This window comes from Artemia franciscana, chromosome 14, assembly GCF_032884065.1.
Source record: "Artemia franciscana chromosome 14, ASM3288406v1, whole genome shotgun sequence".
Lineage (NCBI taxonomy): Eukaryota > Metazoa > Arthropoda > Branchiopoda > Anostraca > Artemiidae > Artemia > Artemia franciscana.
The window spans coordinates 38,445,979-38,472,956 of NC_088876.1; the positions used below are offsets into that span (position 1 = coordinate 38,445,979).

General features: G+C 35.4%; 1 protein-coding gene across 3 annotated transcripts in view; it reads right to left on the minus strand.

Annotated features, from left to right (window-relative positions):
* LOC136035685 (reelin-like) overlaps positions 1-26,978 on the minus strand; it is a 538,294-nt gene that overhangs the window by 267,863 nt on the left and 243,453 nt on the right. For all 3 annotated transcript variants that reach the window (XM_065717615.1, XM_065717614.1, XM_065717616.1), the window contains exons 28-31: positions 25,778-26,037; positions 22,306-22,402; positions 14,228-14,412; positions 6,908-7,131 (exon numbers count right to left, since the gene is read on the minus strand). In XM_065717615.1, the coding sequence (XP_065573687.1) occupies positions 6,908-7,131; positions 14,228-14,412; positions 22,306-22,402; positions 25,778-26,037 (766 nt within the window). The remainder of the gene's footprint in view (positions 1-6,907; positions 7,132-14,227; positions 14,413-22,305; positions 22,403-25,777; positions 26,038-26,978) is intronic.

Consider the following 26,978-nt stretch of genomic DNA (forward strand, 5'->3'; position numbering starts at 1 on the left):
ATATTCTCTTAAAGTTTCAAGAAAATAGGAGTAAGAGTAATAGGACAAACGCCTTCAAAACCAGGCTTTCCGATTTTCTTTTTCAAATGCGTTATGAAACCCTGTTTCCAAACTGTTGGAATTCGCCCAGACTCGGTAATCTCGTTAAGCAGGAAAGACAAGGGCTTAGAAAGGAAGTCACCGAAGGCGCTAATAAGAGGAAACGGGATATCCAAAGCACAAACACTTTTTTTTCAATTCTTCTTTCTATCTCAGACGGGGAAAACGTGGGAAAAAAAAATAGGGCTCCTTTTGGCAATTGGTCGGACAATGCAGGGAATTTATTCCCTGCATTATTTAGATTTTCTATTTATTTAGATTATTGGTAGTAACATCGAGGACTGAAGTTAGCTGCTCAAGCCTCCTACCACACAGTTTTTTAACCTTGGAATACCAATGTTTTGGTTTATTACGGAACGATCGTTTGACCTTATTTTTGTAGTAAGATCATGCCAATTCACGAAATTCTCCTTTAATTGATTTTCTTATTTTATTGGCTTAATCCGGTTTACTATTTTTTAAAGATTCTATTTGGTTCTAATTAGTGTTTTTATAACTTGGTTAATAAAGGGTTTATCATTGGAGCATTTTTTAAATTTTTTCCTGGAAACAAATTTGATATTTATCAGTTAGCTTTTGGTGGAACACAGCCATTTTCTCATCAAGATTTTTTAGACTATAGATATCAGACCAATCTTCAATACTCAGCCAAATACCAAAAGAAAGAAGATCAGAAGAGCGGAATAAGTGCCCTAAATTATTAAAAAAAATGCTTAAAATTTGAGAAGGGAGACAAGGAATTGAAAGATGATAACTCCCACCTAATGGGGACAAAGCGGAGGAGGGCTGTATAAATTATAAATGTTTGTTAAAATAACATCAATAGAGGTATTTCCCCGAGTCGTTGGTATTGGAACAATTTGCTTTACTTTAAGTGAGGAGCAAAAAATTCCATTTTCAGCTCGTTGGCATCGCCAACTTAAAAAAAGGCCAGCATTGGGGTACTTGGAAATAACAAAATCAGCACTACTCTCCACTGCTGAATGAATTTACGTTTTGAATCGAAATTTTGATTTGGGGAGTAATAAAAAACAGCTATTGCAATAAGATTAATTGGACGAGGGAGTACTTTTGGTCCAGTACATAGCCAGAGGACTTCCTCATACTCGGATAAACTAGGGACTTGAATAACCTTTGGGTAAATGATACTCTTAGTAACGAATAAAACACCGCCACCTTTTCTTCCGAGTGATTGGTCTAAAGGACGGAGTTCAATAAACTCTGAATAATTTGTCAGGCGCAGGGACCCTGGATCGTATGACTGTAGTTCAGTAATAGCTCTGACATCTATTAGATCTGATTCTGAAAGCACCTCGAGTTCGGCAGGCTTTTCAAAATTAAGAGTTTCAGCATTAGTAACTAAAAGCATAGGAAAAACAAACCATTGGGGAATCACGACAGGGAGATTTGATTAGATTGAGAGCTACCTGACTGGTGTTTTAATTTAATATTATAATGCTTTGGAGAAGAAGAGTAAGAGAAGGATTTGCCTTAGTTTGGAGGTGGAGGAGGGGCAATGATATTGACGAAGCATGATGAGGAAGGTGCTACTTGTTTCCAGTTGACGAGAAGTGAGAACAATTATAATTTATAACAAGAAAATTATTAAATACAAAAATTCTCAGACCTGAGTTACGTTGACAGGGTATGCACGAGGGATAATTTGAATTGGCTGGAAGTAGAGTTTCGTGGAGATAGGGTAAGAAAAAGCCGCATTAGAAGAAATTTTATAGAGAGGAAAGGGGGATATGGGAAGGCAGGAAGGTGATGGGGAAGGGAAGTGAAATCGGAACTTTCTGGGAGCGAGGAAGTCAGATTTACTTTGACAAATGATGGGTAGAGGTCCAAACCATTCAGCAAGATATTGGGCATATGGAGTGGATAGGGTATACAGGGGGGTTTGTGAATCGTAGGGATATGAATAAGAGTGGATTGTGGGAGGGTTTGGGTGTGATGGTGATTTGAGTGATCCTGAGTGAATTTCTGCCTTGGAAGGGGGTTTCGAGGAGGCAATACCTGGGGCATACTGCTTTGTATCGGATAGGGAGGAAGGTAATGAGGGTTATTTAATAAGGGAGAAACTGTATCCGTAGTGCTGCCTAGAAAAGAAGTTTTTCAGTGTGGAATCTTTGACAGGTAACAGCTAGGACTGCCTAAGGTTTTGCACTTGACTTCTGTTTGCACCTAGACTTTTTTCACAAAAAGAAAGAGGAGATTTAATTATTCAGGTTATCACACCCCAAACAACGCCTGCTTGATGCTAGCTTACATAAAGGAACATGGTCAAAATAACACTTTACTTTAGTACACCTGCCACTGAGGTAAAAACGACATAAGTGCAATAACGAGCACTTCTTTTGGTCAGACTTGTTATATAAAAAACGCGAACAAACTTTCGAATACTTTCATTTCGTTTTTTGAGGTTATGGGTGATAGATCCCTGATTATAGAGGCACTTTTGATCTAATTTGCAATTTTCTTGCTTAAGAAAACTTTTAAAACTTTTTTAAAAGCAATTTTTATACACTATTATCGGAAACACTTTTTCCAGCAGCTTGCTTGGAGCACAATCATTTCCAAAATCATATTTATCTCCTAATTTGCAAAAACCTGCCAAAATTATATTAGCACATTTGCGAATATTAGCAGGAAAGCCATTATTACTAGGCAGATTCACTTCTGTGCTGTTAAAACAAATTCGGGCATCTGAGTTCTCAAGGTCGGGATTGTAATTAGGTTGCACATAGGTGAGATTGAGGTCTAGTACAATCTCTAAAGTTAAATTTATTTAACTTTTAGTGGCTAAAGGTGATGAGCCTAATCCTGTGTTTCCTTCATTAAACCTCATTATGCTTAAGGACAATGCACTTTTTTAATGATGAGGGTTTAAAGTGTTGTTTACCTCGTTTGGGATGAAATTAATTGTATGTTGACTTCTAGAATCGCTTTTATAAATTGACAAAAAATCTGTAATAAGCATTAACAGATTCGTTAACTTTTCTTTTAAACTCAATATTTTTGTAAAATCTGGTTGTAAGGAGGGGGCTGCCGTGACCCTGTCTATTTGAACAGATTTATCCAAGTTGCATAGCTGAACATAATGCCGATACGGACAAGTCCATACCACCCGGAAAAGGTTGCATTAACAAAAAATTTAACGGGACTCTCAATACTTTGCAAATAAATAGGGTCATCAACAACCGACTGGCACAAGTCTACACCATTCTTAAGAAGTACCATAAAAAAATTTGACACCTACCCTATGCCCCACATTGATCATATCCTGGGAAGTATTGAGAGAATACCAATTTGCTCGAACATACTTCGATGACACAATCGTTTTCAATGACACATTAGTAGAGCACCTGATACACCTGAGTGAAGCAATAAAATGGCTTAACAAGGCGAACCGAAAAATCAACGTAGGTTAGGTTTGGGGTATACAAAATAAAATATTCGGGATTGAGCGTTAGGAAAGTACAACCAGTCAAGTACTGAACAAAGTACAAGCAATCCAAGTATTCCAGTGCGCAGAAATAAAGAAATGACTGACAATCTTCTTTGAGATAACCTTTTGCTATTCTTGGTTCATCAAGGAGTACACCAGACACAAGAGACCTCAGCGGAAAAACCAAGAAACAAGTACCTGTCATTTCAGTACGGGAGCTTATAAACCCAGTTTCGTTAAAAGAATTGAAATTCAGGCTCACAGCGTACCCAGCTTTTTATCCCCTTGAATTTTCTGAAACATTATTCTGGCTATTCACCACTTCTGATTTACCAATTGGAGACATGTTGTCCCAATTCTTGAGTAACGGAGAGAATCCAATTTGTAACTGTCTTTCGAGAAGACTGCTTGACAGAAAGAATCGATATACAAAGATTGAAAAGGAATGTCTCGCAATAGTTTTGGCTCTAATACGATTCCGAACTACCTATATAAATTACACCTTGAGGTAGTAATGAACCATAATTCCCTGGTATGGCTAAGCTCTCTGAGAGGTGGTAACCATTGTCTGGAAAAATGGACTGCTGCAAGAATACAGTTTCACCGTCAGCTTAATGCCAGAGAAATTAAACGCCCTCTCGCACCTCTAATCAACAGGCAGTCGCCCTGTATATATGTTAGTATTATTATTTTGTTTAGATACATGACGATGCAGAAATAATCATTTCGGACGACAGTGACATTCAGTTTAACGAGTTGTTTTCTAAGGTTGTCAAAATCTCCGATCATCTTAATACCGATGAAGACTTGAAAACATCCCAGCACTCGAAACAAAAGAAGAATCATTCAATAACGAAGAAGCATCTAGTAACACCATAAAACTCCAACTACTGTTATAGTCCACAAACGACACTACCAAGACCCGACTTCAGTGGAAAACACCCAGCCCAAGAACAAGAAATAAGGTAAGAATGATACCGATGAAACCGAAAAGGAAACGTCCAGGGACAGCTGTATGTATGAAACAGCGCTAGTCCATCAGCAAAATTTTTGACTAAACTCCTCTTGCTCCCTTTTTACCAGCTACGGCGACATATGGAATGGCGACAAAGGGTGATGAGAGCTACAAACTGACTGTTGTCACCACCCAATGGAAATGCGTACTGAATGAATAGAATCAATTGCCCCTGCGAATATATAACCAAGTGGTAAATGGTTTATAATAACACTCCTTTCCAAAACAGCTACAGGCTTGGCAGAATGATTTTACTTTTGAGTATTATCAACTCGATGAGATTCCAAGCGTGAGTTTCACCTAGGATGAGTTTTCTAGGCTATTTGAATCGCCTAAGATCGTAATTGATAGGGTTATTTTCTACTAAAGGATGGAATGTGCGCCTCTGTAATACTGTTGATCGCCTTCAATCCCCATTTTACATGACCTTTTTAATGATTCAACCTTCATTAAGTACCAGATCAGCATAGAGAAGACAGTTCCAACACGCTATAGGTTTCCTCTTGCATGTTTGTTCTAAGAGATCGTCCAAAAATTGTTATTCTAAAAATTATTTTAAAAAACATCTGCTGTTAGATAAGTAATAAATTAATTTTTAATTGACCTCTCGATATCAACAGCAAATTTCTCCAATTTCTTAGTGGGATAGGCAGGAAAACTTTTTTTTCAGAATCATCAGATTTTTCAGTGTCGGTAGTGAAAAAATGTTTTATTGGTTCATGGTAAAACTGTGGTTTCCTAAGCTGATAGAAGTTATTTTGTAGCGAAAAATTAAGTGGCGATTAGCATTGGTTTTGTCCGTCTTCAATTAATTTTGAATTTAGAAAATAACGAATTTTGTCATTCGTGAAAGATTAGAGCTTATAATTGGAATAGAGTTTCGGTCCTTAGACATGCCTGTGAGACTTGAGGCATTACTGTCCAGCTAAACAACAAATAATTTCAAGCATTCACCATCAATGACCTAAGGTCTATTTTGAACATACATTTGATGAAGAGAATAAAGACAGCCAAAATTTATTAATTGTACATTGCTGTAACTTTATCCATGTATCCCCTGTATTAGAAAGCCTCAATGTCTATATGGAAGCATTTAATGTTAATGAGTGATGGAAAGCTACCATAGTACAGATTGTGTTTGACACCTCGTTGTCTTTTGAAGTTAGAAAGGTTCAAAATGGCTTTAGGCATGTCAAAACAGACACAAACAATATGAGAGAAAATTTGAATGGAGGATCTTTTGTTGAAAGCCAAGCGCAGGACGTCATGGCAAACAACTGTAACGATCTAACGTTCCTCCATGGCAAAAAAGGACTGCAAAAAAGAAACGTTAGATGGAGGAACGTTAAATCGACCTCCATCTAACTCTAATGAGCAAAAATAGTCCATTTTTGCAGAAAAGGACTGAAGTCTAGATAAGTGATTAGAAATCCAAGGCAAGCATTAAGCAACTCAAGGAATTGAGGTGCTTAAATCTTCGTAAAATTGGAATTAAAAAAAGTTTGTTATTTTATGTTGTAAAGTGGCCACAGTAAGTGGGGACATAAGTGAGGTCGTCTGTGTGGGAGAGCATTTTTGATTTGGTTTAGAGGTACTAGTATAATAATGCGAAGACCACTCTTCGGCTGCTATTAATAAGTAAATTAAAGTGTAGGTGGCATTTGGCTTTCTTTTTCAAATTTGGATGGAGGATCTTTTGTTGAAAGCCAAGCACAGGACGTCATGGCAAACAACTGTAACGATCTAACGTTCCTCCTAGCAAAAAAGGACTGAAGTCTAAATAAGTGATTAGAAATCCAAGGCAAGCATTAAGCATCGCAAGGAATTGAGGTGCTTAAAGCTTCGTAAAATTTGAATTAAAGAAAGTTTGTTATCTAATGTTTTTCAGTGGCCACCGTAAGTGGGAACTTCCATAAACGGAAGGACGTCGTCTGTGTGGGAGAACATTTTTTGATTTGGTTTAGAGGTAATAGTACATTAATGCGATGACCACTCTTCGGCTGCTATTAATAAGTAAATTAAAGTGTAGGTGGCATTTGGTTTTCTTGTGAATGTTTAAGTAGTTTCTGTTTTGAATTATTTTTGCCACTGAGAGGAGAGGAGGGGGAATTAAAAAAAAGCAATTTCGTAAAACCATATTTCACACATGTCACGTAGTAAAATTCTTCAGATTTATGCCGAAACACAGAAGAACTTCTATAAAAAGGGAAAGCAGTACGTTGCATTCCACAACTTTCAATAAACTTGAACTTTCTCCTTCCCCCAGGAAAGTGAAACTCGGTTTTTATAAAATACAATAGACATAATTTAGTCACAATATCAGCCAAAAATAATAAGTAACTCACTTTCAAATCCTTCATGCACGTGGTTCAGTAGCGTGACAGTGGTATCTTCACAAGAATCACCGGTATATCCTTCATCACAGTAGCATTTTCCTTGCAAAGAGCAAAGGCCATGCCCATTGCAGTCTTCATTGCAACTGTATCCAATGTATATATTATCCAGAGCCCACGCTACTGGAATACCGGATTGAACTGAAGCTTCTTGAATCCAACGAAACCGTAACAATCTTAAAACAAAAAATACAAACTTGTAGATGGAAATTGTAAACTTTGGCGTATAAGAAATGATGGGTTTACTTTCTTTTAGCTATGCACGAAAATATTTTATTTTCAAATAGGATTGTATTCAAAAAGCATACTATAGGCCTAAATATCTACAAAATGGAAATTAAGAAATGCACTAAGAGAAATTCAGGTTTTGCACTGTAATGTAAAAAAGAAAAATTAAAATACACGAAATGAAAATGTTAAAGAAAAGAAAAAAAGGAAATATTCACAGCTGTTTATTCTCAAAATATATGTAACATAATAATTATATAACATAATAACATAATAATGTTTATTATTAAAGTTCTTCAAAATTAAACACCAAATTATCAGTTAATTGACTTATCAATAAGAAGACTTTTTAGAAAGAAAAATTAGACCTTATTATCTTATTATCTTATATTATTATTAAAATTATCTTATTTTGCTGTATTTATCACTTAGTGGACTATTGAAATGTCAATAATGTTTCTTTATCTTCTGATTCAAAAAACACCACATTTCTTACTTAGTTTTGGCATATCCTCATATGCCATATATATGCCTCATATGCAATATTAATAGTCGTACAATTACCAAAGTGAAAATAGTGGAAAATCCCAGTTTTCAGGAATAAACTCAGACATGCTGTTCCCTAGTAAAAATTGGAAAGAAATGTAAATATCAAAGAATAGCAAAACAATCTAAGCTAAGCATTAATATGTTCATTATATACATCATATAATTAACTTTTCTATAAAACAACTTCTTTTTAGAAAGACCAAATAGGCTATCTTATTTTGCTGTATTTATCTCTTTAGTTGATTATTGAAATATCATTAACATCTTTTTATCTTGTGATTCGAAAAACATCACTTTTCTTACTTAATTTTGGAATATTTTCACTATCCTACAATATGCCTATGCTGCTTCAAAAGTTGTTCATTCATGTTCAGTTACTTTTTTGCCTGTTTTAGGAGGGTGTCGAGGAGATAGTGAATGAATGGTTTTCTGTTTTGTTTCTTTGACATCCAGTTAGGTTCTGAATTTTGATCAGAATTTAAAATTAATTTATTTTTTTATTTATCTATGTTATTAATATTTTTCTGGGGAACTGGGGGATTAAGGATGGCCAGTAGTGACTGTGCATGTACAGTTTTGTATTTTTTAACCATACAGGTCTATAGTTTCAGGTTTGCTAGAATTAGTAGCAGCCTGAATATATCACCTAGGCCTCAACATTCCCTTCAACACACGCTTAAAGTTGCAGCTTATTACCATCAACCGTTCCTGAAGCACTTCTGATGGGTTTGCTTGACAACCTGTATGGGTATAGTGTGTTTCAATTTAGTTCCATACAGTTTCTGTGTATCCATGAAAATTCCATGAACATTTCACCTTCTAATACAGCATTATTGATATACTGCTTAAACTTTTTATCTCAATATTCTTAACTTTACAAGTAGCTGAAATAGACCGAGTAGTAGCAGCATTAGTAAATGTATTAGTTACAGTTGTATTAGCATTAGTATGCACATGAATTCCTTTTAGTGAGATTGAAAACATATTGTGTCCACATCCCCCTTTACTTAGGCAGTGCTAATGCGCTGTATTTGGTGATCTTCCTCTTTAATCATTCTCTGGAAGTTCAAACTTAATACTGAAATCAATTCTTGGCATACGCTATTTTGACTATTTTCTTGAACATAGTATCTTTTGATTTAGTTTGAATTGTCTCTATATACTGTAAATGTATTAGCCTGGTAGTAGTAGCGATGGTAGTCGTAGTAGTAATGGTATCACGCAAGTATTGCCTTTTTGATCACATCCCTTATTATTTCCTGAATTTTCTAAATTAAAATACTCAGTTATTCCTATGTTACACCGTTGACAATCCATATGCACATTGTTGACAATCCATATGCTGACTATGTTGACAATCCATATGCACATTGAGGGTTTTGATTTAGTTCAACACTCCCTCAACATTTTGTGTAAGGCTCACCTGAATGCCTTTCATTCTCATCATAAGTAAAGTTCGAACATGTACACCTTTCTCGATAACGTATACTATGTGTAAATAATGAACGAATTGCCTAGCTTACACCCTTGTCCTGAGGACTGTGGTGAGGTTGGCATTCCCAAAGACATAATTACTTGACCTTTCAACTAGGCTGAATAAAGAAGATCTCTTAAAATTTCTATCGAATATGTTTTGGGGAATGATAGGCGTGGAGAGAGGGGTTGATTACCCTCCATTTATTTTTGACTCTTAAAAAGGGCACTAAAACTCCTGACTTCCAATCAAACGAGCTCCATCCGATCCAAAGCATATACGATGACCCGTTCCATAAAAACCTTATATGCCCCGGAACATTACAACCCTTGCCCATGGGTTCTGGGGGATTGTGTCTATCCTAAAGACATTGTTATATGATTTTCGGACTATTGGTAACAAAATTTCTATCACAAAATTTGAACTGAATGCGTTTCGAGAAAAGAGGATATCAGAGAGGGGGGGGGGCTACTTCTTCCGCATCATTTTTTACTCTTAAAAGGGTACTACAAATACAAATTTCTAATCAAATGAGCCTCTTCTAAAGTTCAAACGACCCCCCGTTGCAAAAAACCTTACAAGCCACTGGGGCATAACTTACAACCCTTACCCTACAATTATGCACCGTTTCAATTATAGAGTTTTAAACACAGGTTTTAATTATACACATTAATTTTTTTATTAAAGGTATCAAAGCTCTCAGCATTGGAGTACCAGAAAAGAGCATAAAATCTGACAGATTAAATAAAAGAACTTTATCTGATTGATTGAAAGTAAAATATTTGAATGTGCATCTATGAACAAGGGTACCGTCTTATGGTCTGTCACTTTCTTAAAAGAAAGTGGTAGAACCTTTTTCGCTTTATTTTTTTTTTTAAAAAGGACTGTTCTTAAGGCTGAAGAGCAGTTTGAAAATTGAAAAATAGTCGGGTTCTCTTATACTTGGTATTTTGTTGCAAGTCCACATTTGAATTCGAAGGAAAATTAACTGATTCATTAGGATATCCAATATTTACGAGTATTTATGATACTGGTGACTAAAGGACCAATATATAAGTTCGTATAAGTTTATTATCGCAAATTTACAAACAAATAAATAAATTAAACAGCACTTTCGCGCCGGAGAAAACTTACGAGGTTTTGCAGTCGCAAAAAATTTTACGTAACTTTCCTTAGACCTTAGTTCCTCCTGTGCCTCCAGAGGAACCCAGGACATTCAGAAAGAGCCACCAATCATCCCTCATATGTGCTGCTGCCAAGAAATCTTGCCATTGGGGTCGGACTGTCGAGTTGACAAATTTCAAGTCCCGTTGGTATGTACGATGAAGTGCATTTCTGGCTTTCCTCTTCTTCAAGTTCCCTCTGGTTGCCACTCGAGTACCGTTCTGGGAAGTCTGTCTTCCACCATACGGGCAACGTGTCCCGAGTAGCGCCATCTTCGTTGGCGTATGACATCTGTTACCAGGGGCTGATGCGTGACAGAGCGAACTCTTTGGTTAGTTATGTGGTCCCTCCAGTTAATATTCAGTATCCTGCGAAGACAGTTGTTCTCGAAAGCGAGAATCCTCTTTTCTTGCTGTTGATACAGTTTCCAGCATTCACAGCCATAGAGGAGGGCAGAGAGGACGTTACTGTTGGACAGTCTCAGTTTCAGGGAGTACTTTTTCGATCACCAAACTCGCTTTAGTCAAACAGTTCGTGGTAACGAACTGTAGTAAGGAGCGACCCGGCTCAATAGTAACCGAAACTCAAAAAAAAGAAATTTTGATACCAATAGTTATATCAAAAGAATCGCATTTTAATGCTGATTTTAAATGTATAAGTTTCATCAAGATCGGTTACACCTATTAAAAGTTACGAGCCTGAAAAAATTTGCCTCATTTTAGAAAATAGGGGGAAACACCCCCTAAGAGTCATACAATCTCAAAGAAAATCACACCATCAAATTCAGCGTATCGGAGAACCTCATTGTAGAAGTGTCAAGCTCCTATCTACAAAAATGTAGAATTTCGCATTTTTTGCCAGAAGACAGATCACGGATGTGTGTTTATTTGTTTTTTTGTTGTTTTTTTTCCCCAGGGGTGATCTTATCGACCCAGTGGTCCTACGCAGTGGATTTTAGGATGGTATCCTACTAAGAGAGATAGTTTAAATGAGGTAATTATAATCAAAATAGCCCCACAGTTCACTGAAAAATGTATGTCTGTTACAAATATTGTCAACAGCGTTGAAACATTTACCACGATTACAACATAATTCTCAAAGCTGCAGAAAAGCCTCTTAAAGTCTATTCTCATTTGAAAAATCCTAAAACAAGGCAGTCCCAATACCAAGACAAAAAGACAACTTATTAGTACTCTCAGAACACTCATCTCGGTCGTATTTTCAATGGTTTCTGTGGTAGACCCATTCCTGTGATTTCCAGTTCCTTGTAAAATCAGTAAATACAGAACTTCCCGCCATTCTTTCGAAGTCGTATTTCCAATTGGAAATACATTAGATAAATCCATATGATTTCCAGCTATAGGTTTAAGCAGTACCACATAAATAATAAGCATGATATTCATTATTAGAAACATAATAATGTTTAGCCAAAATATCCTACTGATTTTGTACCACTTATAAGATACGAAACTTCTTATTATTGGATGACAAAGTAGTGGCAGACGCTTTTCTGATGCTATTTCTTTCAAAATATTGCTTTTGGGACTTGTTGCTGCAGCCTCATAATCTACTTCTGTGCTATTTTTTTTATCAGGGGTGATAGTTTCGACTGAGTGGTCCTAGAATGTCGTGAAAGGACTCATTCTAATGGAAATTAAAAGTTCTAGTGCCTTTTTTAAGTGACGAAAAAATTGGAGGGCACCTAGGCGCTAATTTTTTCCTAAAAGTCACCAGATCAAAATTCTGAGATAGAAGTTTTATTCACCATAGTCGGAAAACCTAATAACTATGTCTTTAGGGACGACTTACTCCCCCGAAGTCCCCGTGGGAGGGGATGCAAGTTACAAACTTTGACCAGTGTTTACATATAGTAATGGTTATTGGGAAGTGTACAGACGTTCTCAGGGGAATTTTTTTGGTTTAGGGGGAGAGTTGAGGGGGAGGGGGTTACGTGGGAGGATATCTCCACGGAGAAATTGCTCATGGGGGAAGAGAATCTCAATTAAGGGGGTGGAGAATTTTCTAGCATTATTTGAAATGAAAAAATAAATATGGAAAGTTTTTTCTACTGAAATTAAGGAGCAGCATTAAAATTTTAAACGAACAAAAATTATTACGCATATGAGGGGTTTACCTCCTCGTTATATCTCATTCCTTACGCTAAAGTATTTTTAGTAATTTCAACTATTTATTCTACGGCCTTTGTGATTCAGATGTCATTCTTAAGGAATTGGGACAAAATTTAAGCTTTAGTGTAAAGAGCAAGGTATCGACGACGGTTGAACCCCCTCATATACGCAATAAAAACATACGAATATAGAAGTTCGTTACGTAAGTTAATTCGTAAGTTACGTATATTTTTTACCAATGAAAACGTTTGTAAAAAATTAAAAGTTCTAGTTGCTTTTTTAAGTAATCAAAAAATTGGAGGGAAACTAGGCTTCCTCCCTCGCTCCTTTTTTCTCAAAATCTTCCTAGAATTTTCAAAATTACAATTAACTAATATGCAAATTTCGTTTTAATTATTTATGTGTGGAGAGCCAAGATCAAAACATGCATTAATTCCAAAACGCCCAGAATTTAAATAAAAAGAAACGAGTTTTTTTACATGAAAGTAAGGAGCAACATTAAAACTTAAAACGAACAGAAATTACTCCGTATATGAAAGGGGCTTTTCCTCCTCAACGCCCCGCTCTTTACGCTAAAGTTTCTTAATGTTTTAAAAATAGAGTTGAGACAAAGAGTTAAACTTCAGTGTAAAGAGCGAGGCGTTGAGGAGGAAAATACCCTTTCATATACGGAGTAATTTCTGTTCGTTTTAATTTCTAATGTTGCTCCTTACTTTCATTTAAAAACTTGTTTTTTTTATTTAATCGATTAAATGCTCCACTGGCTTGTCCAATCCTAGACTGTACCTCCTTTTCGATTGATTCAGCTCGTTTGACTGTACTTATGGGGTATCTAAATTCAACTTCCTGCTCTACTGAATTGTCCCCGTACTTTATGCCAAGTGGTGAGTCACTCGTTGCCATGCTTTTTGTCTTGTCTGAACTAATTCTCAGTCCCAAAAGACTTGTTTTTTCTCGCGTGACATCGAGAAGCTCCTGGAGCCGTTCCTTGTTTCCCTCAATCAGGACGAAGTCGTCGGCGAAATCAAGATCTGGTTGTCGTTTATTATCGCATAGTTGGATCCCAAGCCTTCTGCAGCCTCAGAGCGCATAATAGCACAGACAAAAAGCAGGGGGGAGGACATATCCCTGTTTGACCCCAGAAATGATACTGAAATACCTCGTATTTCCTTCATGGGCTCGAACGCAGTACTCCGTGTTTTTGTACAGTGCAATGATCAGGGATACCATTTTATCTGGAACGCCGTATTGTCGGAGAAATTTCCACCGTGGCTCTCGGTGTATTGAGTCAAATGCTTTATCGAAATCCACAAAGACAAGGTGCATCTTTTGCCTTCATCTGTTACATTCCTCAATCAACATGCACAGGACTTATATAAGGTCTGAGGAGGAGCGAGATCACGTAACTACTTACCTATTAACCCGACTATTTACTTAAACCTCAAATACTTAAATAGAACTATTATAAATAAACCAATAATAAATAAACTACAATCTATGTATATAAAAAAATTGAAAAATAAATACATAACTATATTAAAAATAATCATTGATAAATAAAAATACAAAAGATATAACACTAGCAAATACAGTCTCTAACACTCTTCAATATTCAGCCCCCACTTCCCTCACCCATCCCACCCTGCCCTACCGACCCCTCCCACTAGTTTCAAATTGACTCAGCTTTAAAGTGCCTAAAATGTAAAGGACTAAATAAAAGAATCTTACCCAGTTGTTCTAAGGTCAGAAATATGAATTGTATATTTTTGCCATTTTGGAGACTGATTAGCATAATATAAGCTCTTATCATCGTCATAAATTTTTGTACGGAGCCAAGTTTTTCCGAAGTTTGAAGAGTATTCCAAGTGAATTGGATTGCTAGATTGGAAAACCTTTCCGCAACCAGCTTTAATCTGAAATAAACATCCAAAGATAAATATAAATAAAAAATGAATGATATGATACAAATAATAGAATAAATAACAATAATTAATGCTACCATATACTAGAAGAATAATATCAATATAAGTGAAATAGATAATACATATAGACAACAATAAAAATATTTATGTAAAGTACATATAACCAACAAAAATGGAAACATAAATATAAACACAAATTGGGATAAGAAACAAATTTAGTATTTTTTTTCAAATTACAAACAAGAGCTAAGAGCTCATATGGCACTTGTGACGAGGTAAGAAGAGCCAAGACCTCATATGGTATGAGCTCTAACATAATTCTAAGAATCAATAGATTGATTTAAAAGGAAAATCATAGGCTTAATGCCGGTCAGGATTTTAAATAAGAACTCTGAGTCACGATGTCCTTCTAAATATCAAAATTCATTAAGATCCGATCACCCACTCGTAACTTATAAATACCTAATGTTTTCTGATTTTTCCTCTCCCTTTAGCCCCCCAGATGGTCGAATCTGGGAAAACGACTTTATCAAGTCAATTTGTGCAGCTCCCTGGCACGCCTACCAATTTTCATCGTCCTAGCACATCCAGAAGCACCAAACTCGCCAAATCAGTGAACCCCTCTCCCAACTCCCCAAAGAGAGCGAATTCATTACGGTTACGTCAATCACGTATCAAGGACATTTGCTTAATCTATCCACCTAGCTTCATCCCGATTCCTCCACTCCAAGTGTTTTCCAAGATTTCCCCCTCCAACTCCCCCCAATGTCAAAAAATCTGATCGGAATTTGAAATAAGAGCTCTGAGACATGAATTCCTTCTAAATATCAAATTTCATTAAGATCCGATCACCTATTCGCAAGAAAAAAATACCTAAATTTTCACGTTTTTCAAAGAATTCTGGTTTCCTCCTCCAACTCCCCCCAATGTCACTGGATCTGGTCGGAACTTAAAATTAGAGCTTTAAAGCACAAGATCCTTCTAAATATCAAATTTCATTAAAATCTAATCACGCTTTCGTAAGTTACAAACACTTCAATTTTAAAATTACCACCACCCCCCCGAACTCCATAAAAGAGAGCAGATCCGGTCCGGTTATGTCAGTCACGCATCTTAGACAGGTTTTTATTCTTCCTACCCAGTTTCATCCTGATCTCTCCGCTTTAAGTATTTTTTATGATTTCCGGTCCCCCTAACTTCCCCTCCCCCCACCCAATGACGCTGGATCCGGTTGAGATTTAAAATAAGAGATCTGAGTTACGAGGTCCTTCTAAATATGACGTTTCATGAAGATCCGATCATTCCTTCGTAAGTTAAAAATAGCTCATTTTTCTAATTTTTCAGAATTAATACCCCCCCCCCCAATAGAGAAGATCCGTTCCAATTATGTAAGTCACATATCTAAGACTTCTGCTTATTTTCCCACCAAGTTTCATCCCGATCCCTCCAATCTAAGATTTTTCCATGATTTTAGGTTCTCCCACCCCAAACTCCTCCCAATGTCACCAGATCCGGTCAGGATTTAAAATAAGAACTTTGAGACACGATATCCTTCTAAATATCAAATTTCATTGAAATCCGATCACCCGTTCTTAAGTTCAAATGTTATCCAATAATTTAATTGGGATTTTTTCTTTAAAATCTGACTGGTTTTAAAAGTGCCTGTGTGACATATTCAGCCAATAAATTGAATCATAAGCTACAATGCATTTCATTGGCTTTTGTTTGTGTTAAAAAGTTGAGCGACTAAAACGAATAAAACGTTTTCACTTATATGATTTCTTACAAGTAGTCAATGCTCTCATCAAAGCGATAAAATATTATCATATATTCTTGATTATCACGCATCCAAACATAACCACACTTGTTTTATATATCCACAGTGGAATTTTGAGAAAATAGAGGAAAAGAAAAACAAGAAAGAAAAACTGAACAGATTTGAACAGAAATAACTATAATATCGACAAAAATTTCTCTGCTCCTCCTTCCGACATCACAAAGTTTTCACCATTTATGGCTTTATTTACCGAACCGTTTGCCTGATTTTAGCACATTTTTGTATTTCCCGGGCTTATGTTTTGACATAATGGTATTACCATTATTGGTATTTGGTATTACCCGGATTGGTATTATCGGACATTTGGTATTACCCGGGCTTATATTTTCCCGAAATGAATTTTCACATATGCTGTCTCTATTTTAATGGTGTGCACATATTTCAATGTAGAGTTACATGTGGTATTAATAAATATTAGAATTTGGGAGGAAAAGAGAAGAAATGAATTTTGAAGTGAAACCAGATTCCTCTCTCAAACTGAGAATTATTTGTTTTAACAAAAAAAAAAACAACGAGGAAAATTGTTTATCAAATTTTGCCTCAAAGCATATATCAACTAAAAAAGACAGTAAAAGAGAAGCGGTCTAAGCTAAAAAGGTTAAAAAATAAGTTCCATGCACTAAATTGAAAAAAAAAAATATTTGAATCCCATGAGTAAAAATATTCAATAAAAATACAATAAAATAAAAAATATCTCCTGCTACCAAGGTATCTTCCATTTTATATCCAGTCATAATTTAGAGGATAGAAAAATATATTTTTAGATACACTTGGATAAAAAAGTTAGTTAATTCAGGAGAATTTTTTTTACAAAACCAAGTCTTTCTCATTAAAGTAAAGAATAAAATTTAAACTGAATCGCGATATTTTTCAATTGTTGGCAAAATTTAAAAACAACTGTTTAACATTTGGAGACAGACAGCAGGTTTGCCAGCATCCAATCACCTAATTTCCACGTCCCTTTTGTTATGGCACTTTTGTTATGGTATTAACCAAGTGACATATAGCAATCGCAAATTCTGTCGGTCTGTCGGTCCCGGTTTTGCTACTTTAGGCACTTCCAGGTAAGTTAGGACGATGAAATTTGGCAGGCCCAGACCGGGACCAGACCGGGACCGGGTATCAGGGACCGGACCAGATTAAATTAGAAAAAGTTTGGTTTTCCCGATTTGACCATTTGCGGGGGAGTGGGGGGCCAGTGAATTCGGAAAAAATAGAAAAATTTAAGTATTTTTAACATACGAACGGTTGATCAGATCTCAATGAAACTCGATATTTAGAAAGATATCGTGTCTCAGAGCTCTTCTTTTAAATCTCGTCCGGATCTGGTGACATTGGGAGGGGAGAGTTGTGAGGGGGAAACCTAAAACTTGGAAAACACTTAGAGGGATCCGGATTAAACCTGGTTGGAAAAATAAGCGTAAGTCCTAGATACATGATTGACATAAGCGGAACGGATCCGCTCTCCTTGGGGTATTTGGGGGGGGGGGTATTTCTGAAAAAATAGAAAAAATGAGGTATTTTTAACTTACGAACGGGCGATCGGATCCCAATGAAATTTGACATTTAGAAGGATATCGTGTCTCAAAGCTCTTATTTTAAATCCGATCGGATCTGGTGACATTGGAGGGAGTTTGGGGTGGGGGAACCTAAAATCATGGAAAACGATTAGATTGGAGGGATCGGGATGAAATTTGGTGGGAAAAATATGCAGAAGTCTTAGATACGTGATTTACATAATTGGAACGGATAATGTGGGGGGGGGGTTAATTCTGAAAAATTTGAAAAAATGACGTATTTTTAACTTACGAAGGAGTGATCGGATCTTCATAAAACTTCATATTTAGAGGGACCTCGTAACTCAGATCTTTTATTTTAAGTCTCATCCGGATGAAGCGTAATTGGGGAGGGGTCAGTTGGGGGGACCGGGAATCTTAGAAAATACTTAAAGGGGTGAGATCAGAATGAAACTGGATGGGAAGAATAGAAACCTGTCTAAGATACGTGACTGACATAACCGGACCGGATCTGCTCTCTTTGGTGGAGTCGGGGGGGGGGGGTAATTTTAAAATTGAGGTATTTGTAACTTACGAAAGGGTGACCAGATCTTAATAATAATTTGATATTTAGAAGGATCTTGTGCTTTAAAGCTCTAATTTTAAATTCCGACCAGATCCTGTGACATTGGGGGGTGTTGGAGGGGGGAACCGGAATTCTTGGAAAATGTGAAAATTGGGGTATTTTATCTTTCGAATAGGTGATCAGGTCTTAATGAAATTGGATATTTAGAAGGAATTCATGTCTCAGAGCTCTTGTTTCAAATCCCAACCAGATCTTTTGACATTGGGGGGAGTTGGAGGGGGAAATCTTGGAAAACACTTGGAGTGGAGGAATCGGGATGAAGCTTGGTGGATAGAATAAGCAAATGTCCTTGGTACGTGATTGACAGAACCGTACTGGATTTGCTCTCTTTGGGGGAGTTGGGGGAGGGGCTCAGTGATTTGGCGAGTTTGGTGCTTCTGGACGTGCTAGGACGATGAAAATTGATAGGTGTGTCAGAGAGCTGCATAATTTGACTTGATAAAGTCGTTTTCCCAGATTCGACCATCTGAAGGGCTAAAGGGAGAGGAAAAATTAGAAAAAATTAGGTATTTATAGCTTATGAGTGGGTGATCGGATCTTAATGAATTTTGATATTTAGAAGGACATCTTGACTCAGAGCTGTTATTTTAAATCCTGACCGGCATTAAGCCTCTTATTTTCTTTTTTAAATCAATCTATTGATTCATAGAATTTTGTTAGAGCTCATACCATATGATCTCTTGGCTCTTAGCTCTTCTTGCCGCGTAACAAGTGCCACATGAGCTCCTGTTCCATAAGCTTTTATTTCTTCACAAAATTATTCTTTATAGAAGTATCAGGGCCGGATCGGCTAGGTGCGGGGCCCAATTGAATTTTTTTTGTGTTTTTATTTTGCGTATTTTTTTTTTACGTAATATATATATATATATATATATATCTATACATATAAATACATATACATACATTATATGTATCGCATTTGCATGTAACCTTTGGCATAAATGTTTGTTTGTGTCTCACAATAATTCTTCCAAGAGATCTGATTGGTTACGACCGACCTAACAATTTAAAAGATGTGAAAGGTGTCCTTTAACACCTCCATTGGGGTTTAAAAAGTACATTTGGTTATATGAATATGGTTGAAAACCTTCTCCAGGAGTCTGGTTGAGTGTGCCACTAAATTGATTTTGTGATAAATTTGTCAAGCTACTTCGAAGCTGAAAACAATAGGGCTATTTTGGTTCGATCACCGCTTATATTGAATGAAGCTAAAGCAAAAAATAACTTCCAGTTTAGTATTTGTTTGCAAAACTCTATAGAGAGGAAGCGGTATCTTATAACAGGCCAAACAAATTCATTTGGACATTGTTCATGCAATAATGCATTTTGAAAAAGCGGGCAGCACTCCCTAAGAAAATCATCTTTTTTGGCTACTTTTTCTGTGAAAGAACGGAGGACTCCATAGTAAATAAATACAGTGTTTAAGGGTCCCAATGACTTATAAATAGAACTTGCACAGTTTAGGGCATATTTGTGTGTTTTTACTTGGTTTTAAGCGACAATTTGTTGGCATTGAAGATTGTAATGGTGCTTTTCTCCTAAAATAATATTTTTAGTCTTCCGCACTTTCATTTTTGGCTCGCTCTGATTTTCGTTTTCCTTTAACAGCGCAGTTTTTTTATCTTAATTGTCATTTTTGACCCTTTCTGATACTCGCTTTAGCGTGCCTGCTAACACTACAATTCTTTGTTCTTTACTTTCATCTTTGACATGTTTTGACTCCTACTGTTACTTTTAATTCCCACTGATGATTATCTTCTAACTGCGTATTTCTTTGTTCTCGTGGTCGTATATTTCTGTTCATTTTCAGTTCTCCAGTGAAACATATTTCTTTGTTCTTTATTTTCATTTGAATTCCTTTTTTATCATCACTGTCGCATGTCTTGTAACCCCGTATTGTTTTTTTTTTTTTTTTTTTTGTTCTTCACTTTAGTCTTTGGGTCATTGTGATTCTCGCTGCCACTTATCTCTTACCTGTATATTTCTATGTTCTTCAAGTTCGCTTTTGGCTTGTTCTAATTGGTGGTTTTGCTAATATTCTATCTACTTATCCATTGATATTTATTTTCGTTTATCACTGCTTCAGAAATTTTTTGGACTTGTCACTTTTGATGGTCTGCAATGTTCATCATCATATGTTGTACATTTACATTTTTATGTTTTATTTATCAATCTCTTGATCTAGTGTCATCCGATTTTCCGGTTTGTCAATTTTTAGCCAAAGATTTTGTCCTCTTTTGTTCTTTTTTTTTGTACCAATTTTGTGCTAACGTTAATTTATATTTGTGTCCTCTAGATATTACGAAACTGCTGAAAGTGCCTATTGATATTTTCATCACCGAATATGGGCACAATAATTAACATATTTCTCTATTTTGTTGCGCAAATTTATTTTTCTTGTGTTTTCACTTTCAGTCAACATAAATACTGAACTATTTATTCCGGCCTGATTTATTGTTGATATCAGATAGTTTTTTTTATTGGTTTTAGCCTGGAAAATGATCTCTCTCAAGAAGCAACGCTTACTGAAATTGATCAGAACATTCCACAATTGCAAAAATCAATTGTTCATTTTGATGGTGGCGTGGGGCCCTTTCAAACGCGAGGCCCGATCATTACTATTGCGTTTTTTCCGGTCCTGAGATGAATATCATAAAATACAGAGTAAATTATAAGTTTTTATAATGGAGACTGACCCCATCTTGTAGATCCCTTTGCCAAGGTATTTTATGGGTGATCCTGTGGTCCCGAACTTGGCTGTGAAATCTCTTTCTTAGAAAATAGAGGGGGTTGCGAAATCTCCTCATTAGAAGAGGTTGGTATTCAAGAGGAAATTTTGAGTATTAGGCTAAGGATATTCTTGTCACAGATAATTTAATGGTGCAAGGTATAAAAAGTGACAATTTTTTGCCATAGGCCATAGAAGCAACAGGATTTTTAATTTCTGCTTTCAAGCAAAGTCGTATAAACTTGATGATACAAATGAAAAATTGAAGTTTTTTTCTGAAAAAAAAAAACAAACTAAATTATTAAGGTTAAAATCAACAGAAACTTTTTTATTTTCTTTTTACTTTCATACTTTATTTCACTTTATTTTTTCTTTTTACTTTAATTGGGCCGAAAACAGCCGAGAAATGAAGCAAATGATTATATGCTTCCTTGGTGAATGCCTTTTAATTCAGATACAACTCTCTCTGTGTGCCACCGAACAAATGGATTGATTTTTATCCTTTTTACTACCCTTGCACCAATTTAAAATCTTACAAAAAAAAAACTACACAAAAGTCATTCTTTTTATAATAGGAATTTCACATGTGACCGAACACGTATATTTCAATCAGACAATATTTTCAGATGTTTTCACTCTATTACTGGGGAAAGTAGGCACAATCACAAAGTTGCTGCTTGTATAGCCCAATTACCGTTTATATTTCAGTTTCTGCAATTGTAATAGTACCCCAAAGACTATATATTTTCATAAAACTCGATTTTTTGTATGTACTAATAAACCAAACATGCAAAACTGACAAACAAACTTGTTTAGCTGAGACGGTAGAGACTCCTGCTTATAGTTTTATGGTAACTGATTCGAGCCCAAAGTCAGTTTTTTTATACCAATGGTAAAAAGTAAAATATTTATTGTATATTTCATTTTTGGGAATATTGTAGTCCTGGAGAAAGTTATTAAAAATAATTTTCGAGTGCCCTCATACAAACAACTTGATCAACGAGGAGGGGGACATTTTCTACTTGTGAATGACTATTTCCAAAGCTTTACTATTGTATATTGACCTTATTTTGCTCTAAGGCTACATAATGTAATTAAGAATTTAATGGCCGATTTAAATGGACCAGTGCATCAAGATCACCTTAAACAGGTAATAAATGAATAAACTCCAGCTTACTTGAAACTGAAGAATATGACCTTCTTCAACATGTATATCCCTGGTAATGGCAAGCCGAATCCTCTCCTTTCCATTGAATAAGAGTACCTGGCTAGAGCTACAAAATGATAAAATACATTTGAAAAGTTCAATTTGAAAACATCAAATGTAGAAATTATTTGGCTTGAAAGCTATCTTGCAAGGGGGGACGTAAAAAGGTGGAAAGTTACACGGTAAGGTAGTAAGGCACGTTACTATATACCATCTTTGCTAGAAAGTATACAATAATTGAACAATAAGGTTTTCTTTTCACTTTGTCGCATTTGAACTAGTTCTGTGAGATTTAATAGGATCAAATTAGGTGGGCTTATTATGTTAATTATCAGGCTCATTACAACATTCAGAAGATTGATCTGACATGTATTATCAGTAATACCCAGGCCGTGATAAATGATCGACTGAGTTTGTTGCATCCCTTATAGGAAAAAATGACGAAGGCCTGGGGTTTGATAAACCCCACCCGACCGAAAGTGTAACTATTTTACCTTCTGACACTCATTACTGCTTGAAAAAATTTAGCTAGCTCAATGTTTCAAATGGCCATTTGAGCTTCTCGAAAAAGCTTGAATCACTTTTCGGCAGTGAAACTTAAAATATTTAAACATATATTCACTTAAATTTGCTATGCATTCCATAAAAAGACGGTATGTAATGCAATTACTTTGAAATTCTCAATTGTTTTATAGCTGTTTTTTATGTCTATTCAGTGCGCTGAGACAAAAAAGAAAGGTCTCATAGAGACTTTTCTACCCTAGCTACCCTGGCTGAAGATTCCATGATGTTACATTTTCAAAATCTTGGACTGGACACTGACTTCACTCACGAGGACAAGTCTTAAACACTTGAGAGATGTGGTGTCAAAAAGATGTGCTGTCAGAGACGGATGTCAAAACGTAACAGCAGTTCTGAAAGGAAGCTGTTAGACTTGAAAGGTGATGAATATAAGACTTCCTTATCAAAGAAATCAAGAAGTGCTAGGAAGAGGCAGAAAATATATATGAAGGTAAACTGTATGGGAAGAGATTAAAAATAAATGGCCAAAGCTGGACCTCCAACAGCATGAAAAAGACCATCAAGTGCTGTGTCACACATGAATGGCCTTCGAGACCCTGTTTGAAAAATGATACCAGATTCTATTGAGAATATAAGGGACTTTATCTTAACCTACAAATGATTTAGAAGCCTATAGACCACACAAATTTTATGATTGCTGACTATCTTCAATGTCGTGAATTTCACCTTCTGGATAGAAATACCTTCCTAAAACTAGTCGACATCATAAAACTGGGTAGAATTGATGATCTGCTGAACCTGGCTTGTGTTTTCAAGTCAGGGAGTGAAAACGGCTGCAGCAATTTTACTTCTGACAGTGCACAGAGGGACATCTTTCAGGCGACCATATCTGTGACATTGTTCCTTTTCATAGACTGCTGTCTGTAGTTTGACAACAATAGACTCCAAACAACGATAGACCATCAATAGACTCCAACCAACCACTTACGTAGTTTTTCTAAAGTAATGATTCAAGGATTTGCGAACATATAGTTATTTATATTGTGGTTCAACTGTGGTTCAACACAATTTATATTGTGGTTTATATCAGTTCGAGCATATTATTTTGTGGTTCAACAGACTTCAACCACCCACTTACGTATTTTGTTTCAAAGTAATGATTCAAGGGTTTACGAACACACATTGTACGATGAAGGATTTTATATTGCTTTTTTTTACAACAGAGGTAATTTTGAGATGAAAAACTAAAAATTCTAAATCTTATCTTAGGAAAAGGAAATCAGGTTTTTGGTAAGAATTTCAAGTGTTTTCAGGTTCAATGAGACAAAGTAAAGGTGTCTGAATTGATCAGTTAAGAGTTTTTCAGTCAATTTGATTGTTTAAAACTAAAGCTTTGACAACAAATTATTTACTGTAATTTGAACTGCTGCATGTGAGACACTTTCTTAGGTTCTATAATTTTTTGTATCTTTTCGGCAATGCAAGAAAAGTCACCAATATATTTCATTGTTAGATCCTAGCCGTTTTAAGGGATGGAATCTTAATATAGAATGGAAGATTACGTCAAGCTAAGTCAAAGCTAACATAGAAAGAAATTACTGAAAATTGGACTGTGGCTAATACCCCTTGGAAACTCTCTAAGGGCTATTGCGAACTTTCCAACTTCTAAATATATATATATATATATATATATATATATATATATATATATATATATATATATATATATATATATATATATATATATATATATATATATATATATATATATATATATATATATATATATATATATATATATATATATATATATATATATGTGTGTATTTTACTTTAAATATTTTCAAATACCAAGAATGTTAGTCACAGATTCGTTATTTTTCAAGTTAGATCTGGCTAGCCAAGAGTCATCAAATATTTGGATTCATTAAACAGTAGTTTGAGAAGTTATTACCCTTGTTATGCCATAAAAAAGATCATTCCGATGCAAAACATTACCTTTTGGCGTTCTGCACCACAAAAAATTTTGTTGGCTCAAATTGGGCCAAAGTATTATCAAAAAAATTAGAAGACAGTGGTTTAGAGCTATCAAAAATGTATTCTTCGTAATACATCGTATTAGTTACCCTAATACTAAAATAGATCTTTGTTTGGAGAAATGAATTTCGACTATGCGCGCAATAATAATAACCAGGGGTAAAATCCCCTCTTAATGATAAAATGTAAGTTTTTATTATCAAAAAGACACTGAAAAAATGTAGGCATGGAAGCTTTCCTCCTTATATTTATGATATTTATGAATATCAAGTTGAATAAAAACAATCTTTTCAAATGAAGGTATAGAGTGAAGTTAAAGCTTCAAGCCAAAAGAAAGTTTTTGCAAAAGAAAGTTATGTTGCAAAGAGTAGTGCCCCTTCCGACAAGCTCCTGCACAGACAAACTAGCTTTATTTTTTACGTTACAGAAAAAAATCGGAAAGTATGGGCTATATTTAGCAGAAAAAGTGGTGGGTTAAGCGGAGCTGCAGTGGCCTTGACTGGAAGATTAGTTCACGTCTCTTTAACGTTCACTAAAAAATTTTAAATTTTTTGTGTAACATCTTGTCTGTGTATAATCGAGATTCATCCTTTCTTAAAATTGACTTATGCTAAGTTGTATCCAAAGTCGGTCATTATCAAGGACCCAGTATAAAAAATTATAACTATTTATGCTATTTTAAAAAATCTTCGTATCTTATCTCATTCTTCATTTTTGGAATCTTTTATATTCTTTTTATTTATAGGTGTTGTCTACAGTAGAAGTGACTCAAAAAAACTAATATTTACTCTGGCGTGCTTCTCATTCACAAGAAATCTAACTTGTCATGGTTATCCTCATAGAGTTTTACGAACATTTAAAATTTAGTAATACTGGACATTACCTATTGCAGAAGCTTCCAATTTTTCCACCAATAGAATGTATCAATACAGCACGTTTAATACCCTCTTCAAAGTCATCTCCAACAGCTTGACTACGAATTGTATGAGTAGTCAGTATGAGATCATCAATAGACCACACACTTTCTCCGTCTTTTGCATCTAATGGCTGCCAAAGCCTAAGTCTTGAGGAATTTGACTTTAATTGTTGGTAGGATGCGAGTGGAACAATGACTTCATGCTTTCCGAGCTTATAGGGTAATTCCTGAAAAAATTCTTATTTTAAAAAACAGAAAGGAATCTGAGCATGAAAAACTAAATACAATTCAAATATGTATTTTCGAGCATTTGTTAGTTTATTCTAAATAAAACTCTCAGTTTATTATTGTTGTTATTATCAAAAATATCATAAAAATAACGAAAGTTTCACCACAGTTTTTACCCCCCCCCCTCTAGCTCCTAAGGCTCCCCGTTCCAAAGAATATTTGGGACATTATTTACCAAACAGAATTATTATTACTATTGTTATTATTGTTCTTTATTATTATTATTGTTATTATTAATAATATTTTTAAACAATTGGTGTTCAATAAAAATTTTCTACTAACAAAAGCAGTTTTTTTTTTTAACGAGGAACAAAGAACTAAAAAAGAAGCTCATAATATTTGGAGATGAGAAACTAAGAGCAAATTGAGCAGCATAAATGTTTTGACACTAGTCTCAATCATAGTCTTGCCACAATTGTAGGCACAATTTCGATACAGATTCAAGGTCTTATAGTATCACAGTGGCAGAGCTTAAGAATAAATGCCTGAGATGTGGAAAACCCATGCAAATACAATTTTGTATTAATGCGGTACATTTTTGAAAACCGTCTTTCATATCTGAGCTCTTCAACTTAACATAATCTGGTATAAATCCACTTCCTCTCGCAACAATCATGGAATCCTTGCTATACCCCTTCCATAACAGGGCCATGTAAGAGCTGGGCAGACAAGCAAGCATACATTTTCTTTAAAGTGTACCATAAAAGTAATGCCAAAATTCCATAGAGACGAGGTTCACCAGAGTTTCCTGTGATTTCACCAGCATTGCATTCATGAGAGTTTCAGTAAGATCTCCGAATAAGAACTATTCAGAAGATCTACTTTACACCCTCCCATTAAGTTCCCATTTCCATCAAATCTTTCTATATGATATTCTCCC